The sequence below is a fragment of the Penaeus chinensis genome, chromosome 8 (genome assembly GCF_019202785.1).
Source record: "Penaeus chinensis breed Huanghai No. 1 chromosome 8, ASM1920278v2, whole genome shotgun sequence".
NCBI lineage: Eukaryota > Metazoa > Arthropoda > Malacostraca > Decapoda > Penaeidae > Penaeus > Penaeus chinensis.
In genome coordinates this window covers 14210671-14217223 of record NC_061826.1, presented here as the reverse complement: position 1 = coordinate 14217223, position 6553 = coordinate 14210671, and the positions used below count along the sequence as shown (strand labels likewise).

Genomic DNA, 6553 nt, shown 5'->3' with positions numbered 1-6553 from the left:
GCTTACCAAGGACCAGGAGGAGGCCTTCGACTACTCTTACTACAGTGGGGCCTCCACTGGGGACTCTCCCTACGATGTCACTCACTGGGCTGGTCCTGAGGGTTATATCTGTCCCTCCGAAGTGGTGTATGCCATGCCCAAGCGTGCCCAGAACGTGGATGGCAAGTGGCGTGTCATTGTGAACGACGTTCACTATTACAGCCAGACTGCCCGCCTCGAAACTTGTTTGTTCCCAGAAGCTGCTTGCCGCACCCTTGCTCCTTGCTACCAGAGCCACTGCACCCAGAAGTCAGTGTACCACCGACTTCTCTCCTACGATCCATGTGACCCCTACAAGGGCCTCTTCATCGATATTTACAAGATGCCATCTGCCTGCTCCTGCCACCTTCCCGCCTAACATGCCATCACAACTCTCCCCAACGAGTCGCCTCTTCACACACCATCTAACACTCCATGGCCACCTCGGAACCACCGACAACCACTGTTAACCCTTAAAGCGGAGAAGAACGCCCCCACGTGACTGGAGAACTGCATTCTTCGCTTAAGAACACTAGTCATGCGAGGAACCGCCGGAACACTGCCGGTGTTGACCCTTGTCTTCCTTCTCCAGCCATGTAAAAGAGACGTCCGTTGTAATACATTTTTTAATAAATAATAGTGACAAATTAATATCAATGAAAACGTTGTGGCGTTCTTATTATTTCTATGAGGCAAATTAGAGTAACAATAAATTGTGAGTTTATTATATAAGGAAATAAGGAAAGAATGTAAAAAGTGCACTAACTGTTCACATTGAGATATCCTAAATGTCCATAGATTAGTCTAATTTTCATTCAAAGACTCATTTATGTAACCTTTGGGGTTACGCAATAATCTTTATATATGTATATATATGAATATGAAACATTTTGGTAAGCATCTCCGTTTTTCTCACACGAACGCCCTAAGGTAAAACCAAAGCAATGACGGTGACCACGCAAAGTAGGCTTGTCTTTTCAGTCACACCTGTCACAAATCACGGTGCTCACTTATTTAGTCTTTTAGTGTATATTAACAAGTCTGAGAAATCGAATTTCAACAAGGAAATGGGAGTGAAGCAAGAGACCCTCTTTCCAATCTAAACAGGAAGTCTTGCAGTTTTCTTACAATTTTTGAAAAGGGAGTGACGCCTGAAAAAAAAAAAAAAAAAAAAAAAAAAATATATATATATATATATATATATATATATATATATATATATATATATATATATATTTTTTTTTTTTTTTTAATTCACTCAAATAATAATGCTAAAGATAATAATGAAGGATCTACACAGTGGATACTATTAAACGAACCTACTAGAATAACAAAAGAAATTCATATTTCCCAAGCAATTTGTAACAGTTTCCACACTCCGCAGAAGAATATGAGTGTTAAAGAGCACAAAGTCACTAGGATACAAAGCATTTATAACGATATCACAGAATAGATAGATAGATAGATAGATAGATAGATTCTATTCTTTTTTTAGATTATTCATTCATATAATTATTCACACACTCTCAACCATAAGCACAAATACAATAAATACATATATATATATATATATATATGTATATATATATATATATATATATATATATGCATATAGATAGATAAATAGATGTTTGTGTGATTGTGTGTGTGTGTGTTTATATATTTTTTTCTGAATATATACATATGTATATATATAATTGTAAATAAAGTATGTATATACTTATAACAGTATATAAATGCGTGTATGTATATGTGTTTGTGTACATATAAATAGATATGTATATTTAAATATGTATATATATACTGATTTACACATACCCACACACACACACGCACATTGCATGTAAATTAAATCTACATACATACAAGTGTGTGCAATGTATATATACATTTCTGAATATATATACGCATATATATAAATATATATACACGTGTGCTGTACATATTCATATTTGTATATGTATATGTACATATGTATACATACATATGCATATATATATATATATATATATATATATATATATATATATATATATATATATATTTGTGTATGTTTCCCTCTCTCTTTCTGTCCTATGCGTTTGATTACCAATATCGTTATTTTTGGAAATAATTATCAACACTTACATGCATTTATATATATATATATATATATATATATACATTTACATTTTTACATATGTATATATACGTACAGTTATATGTGTATATATTTATAAATGTATGTAAATATGTACTAAAAATAATATCACAGAATTCACAATCAAACACATAGGACAGACAAAGGAAAATCGTCTTAATCTTTCTGCGACAGGTCTGGCTGGCTTACAGAAATGCTATCTTTTCTATTTCTGCTTAAACATTCATTATTTTGTTACCATAGATACTACACGTAGTGCAAACACGAAGGGACGTTTAAATTATAAATTAATCAAAATGAAATTATCTTTACGGTTCGATGATGCAGTTGGAGGAGTAGGAGGCGGGGAGGAGGGATACTGCTCCCTATATAAAGGACGCCCACTATCATGGTCTCCGGGCTAGTACCGTGGTAACGTGTCAGCCTCTCATCCGAGGGGTCGGCGGTTCGCGCCCCGCCCAGGCGCGAGAAGTTGCAATTGTCGCCTGAAGGTTACTACTGTGGCTGGACACCACGGCGGGTAAGGACTAAGCCGAGTCAGAACCAACTGACACACGTTAGCGAATCGACATAAGTCGACACAGGCCGGGCTCCCCTCATTGGCATAGCCCGGGCGAAGCTCATCTTCGCATATCGGACTTATTCTTATCATGGTCGCTATAGTTCGAAGGCACTGAGAGCTGAGAGTGCAAGCATGGCTTTACGATACTTGGTGAGTTCATAGTATGTGCTGATCTAAATTTACAGATCCATGCATGCATATATGCGCACATATGAGTGTAGGTATGCATGTGTTCATACGTGCGTACACGAAATATCATTGAAATACAAGCTTCATCAATATGCAAAATCTTACCCTATTCTATCTCGCAGGTTTCGTTGTTTTTGGCGGTTGCAGTTGTGGCCGACCAGACCTCACACGTCAGCATCAGTCTCGGCGGTGCTCCTGTTGTCAGCCATCACACTTCCTCTCACCACGCACGCACTTCATACAACCATGAACCTACTTGTCATACACAGCCCTCATACCATCCACAACCTTCCTACCACCCTGCTCCCGCTTATCACCCACAACCTTCATAAGAGCATGAACACGAGCCTGCTGTGCCTGAATGTGCTGCCAACACAACCAAATCATGGTGCCTTCAAGACGACCATTATCCCACCTACGAGATCAAACACGCAGCCGAGTATCACTATGAAAAGCTCCTCTCTATTTAAGTCGACGTAGCTGACCTCAACACCGAAGTGTCTGTGGACCGACCAAACAGCCTGGATTGAGGATATTTATTTGTGCTCATCAGAGACCGCTTACGCCAGGCCCCTTCGTGCCCAGAACACTGAGGGAAACTGGCGTGCGTTGTAAACAATATCGATGCCCATTATCAGACATTCACACAGACTACACGCATCGAAGAGTGTCTCACTTCCGCCGATGCATGTCCTCTTGTGCCTGACTGCTACGAGTCCAAAAGTCTGCAGAAGTCAATCTACCACCGCTTCCATGTCTACAACCCTTATGATCAGTACTTCCCCTTCGCCATCGAGACATTCAAGCTTCCGGCGAGTTGTGCTTGTCTGCTGGGTGCCTATACCATCGACCATTAGTCATGAAACGCATAAGCGTAAGGTATACTGGCGGAAATGTTTAACATGAATTCAACAATATTTTAACATCATTAGTGTCCTGGGAATGGAATTGAAGAAATATCGTCCATGGAAAGTCGTGAAGTACGTGAAGAAAGCAGTTATCTAGTCATCTTGCTGTGAAACGTGAAAATTAATATTTTACGTATTTTAGATTTCAATCTCCCTTACATTTTATCTCTGACTTTACGAGGTACGCAATACTTGATATTTCTTTCATTTTACAACGTTTTGATTTCTAAGGATTTAGCAATAGGGATTCATTTAAAGTTTCCTTGTATTTCAAATGTCTTTTTAAATCTGATTATCTACAAAAACCTGCATCATATAAGGAGTTAGAAGAAAAAAAATCGATATTCATTCTCACTAGTCATAATTTCGAGATGGAAGACATCCTTATATATATATATACATATATATATATATATATATATATATATATATATATATATATATATATATATATATATATATATGCATTGTGTACAAATATATGCATATATATATGTATACATATTGTGTACATATAAAACCATATATATGTTTGTATATGTATATATGTATAGATTCGTGTACGGTTATTTATATAATATATATACATGCGTATGTATATATGTACATTATGTTTCGTTGTTTATAAATACACTTGCGTGTGTGTTTATATATGTATACATTTATCAATAAATGCATATACATACGTGTGTGTTTGAATACTCATATGTATACAGGTCAACGTCCCAGTCACTATGCCTTAAAAATAAATAAATAAATAAATAAACACTCCTTTTATCACTCAGCCTCACCGCCTTGCAGAATACTTTGAACACTCGCTGATTCAAAGGATTTGAGGCTTTGTTCTTTACCTTACCTGCCTGCCAAGATTGCTTAACCCTTCAACTACCGTCTTCAGAATATTACAATTATTCTAATGGGCACCTTGGACATGAGGCCACCGCCGCTTACCCTGTGGCGTTTCCCTTCCCCTTGGATTTGGCCTGGAACTTGACGACGAGGCGAATGAATTTTCCCTCATACACTCCGGATCGCTTACTCATTTCTCAATTATACAGACCCATTTTATGAGCCTCCCAAGCAGACAGACCCAAAAATGATCGCATTGTCATCCACTCTCGTAGCTTGGCAAGGTTTCCACCTCATTTCTCTAGGTAAATTATCGGAGTGTATACGTACAAAGTTTATGTATACATATATCTGTGTGTGTGTTTGTACGCATGTCTGTATGTCCATATGTATGTATGTATATACATATATATATATATATATATATATATATATATATATATATGTGTGTGTGTGTGTGTGTGTGTGTGTGTGTCGGTGATTCTCTTACATATACTGTATACATATATAAATATATATATATATATATATATACTATATATATATATATATATATTTATATATGTATATATATATATTTATATATATATATATATATATATATATATATATATATAAATATATGTATATGCATGTATGTATGCATGTCTATATGTATATATACTGTACATATATATATATATATATATATATATATATATATATATATATATATATATATATATACTTGCATATTGACATGCGTTGATAAATCCATACATTGATAGATAATATGAATATCCATATCATTGTGTAAATATATATGAATACATTATCGATAGATGAATAGATAAACAAATAGTACAAAAATTGGATATATATCTATATATACTGTTTCTATGTGTTCTGGCGCACACACACCTATATACATACATGTACATATATACTCGTATATATAAATGTATATAGTTTAGATGTTGATACAGTTGCAATAAATATGATATATATATAATATATATATATATATATATATATATATTTACGTTTTTTTCTTCTTTTTTTTTGTGCGTGCGTGTGTATTATTATTGTATACATTTTCTTATATGTGTATATATAAATGTATGCATATATACATATTAAACTTATGTACATATATTTAACATGTATATATATCAAACATGCATATACATATTAAACATATGTGTGCATATGTTTTATGCATATACATATTAAACATATATACATATTAAACATATTTATATATCCATATATGAATATATATATATATATATATATATATATATATGCAGAGGCTTCAATTAAGGTGTGGCTTGAGTTCTAGCTTGCCCCCTCCCCCTCCCGAAGGACTACAGTTTTAAAATATAACTCATGAAATATATGTCTAGTTATAGCATAAAAAGGCCTTTAGAATAGGTAATTTTTCCAATTTTCTGTTCACTTTCCTTGTCTACCCCCCTTCGCCCCTCCCTGTATTTATATCATGCATGTTATATGTGTATATGTGTATATATGTGTGTATGTAGTGCATAAATATTCATATATTTATCCATACAGACATCCACACCTACACCTATCCACACACATGTGTATATATGAATATATGTAAACACATGTTTTTGTGCCTTTGTGGATGTGATTGTGTTTTAACTACTCTGATTCCAGGACAGAGAGTGCAAGAGGAGTAGAAATTAGTTCACGTGTCTGTGTTAATAGGGAAGTAATGGCGACAGAGTCAGGAACGATGCCCTTTCACGCTTTTCTTACCTTGGGAGTCACGTATCTTCGTACTGTGTGGGTGTGGCCAAAGCATACCTGGAGTATATAAGCTCGATAATAACTAATGGACGACAGTAGAAGCGATTCTCGTATCTATCTGCTCATTTTATC

The 6553-nt window shown here is 35.0% G+C and overlaps 1 protein-coding gene across 1 annotated transcript in view; it reads right to left on the bottom strand.

Annotated features, from left to right (window-relative positions):
* LOC125027809 overlaps nt 1-6553 on the bottom strand; it is an 11571-nt gene that overhangs the window by 2415 nt on the left and 2603 nt on the right. Inside the window, exons 3-7 of the mRNA XM_047616942.1 lie at nt 6431-6453; nt 3586-3634; nt 3166-3324; nt 441-601; nt 7-264 (exon numbers count right to left, since the gene is read on the bottom strand). Of these exons, the coding sequence (XP_047472898.1) occupies nt 7-264; nt 441-601; nt 3166-3324; nt 3586-3634; nt 6431-6453 (650 nt within the window). The remainder of the gene's footprint in view (nt 1-6; nt 265-440; nt 602-3165; nt 3325-3585; nt 3635-6430; nt 6454-6553) is intronic.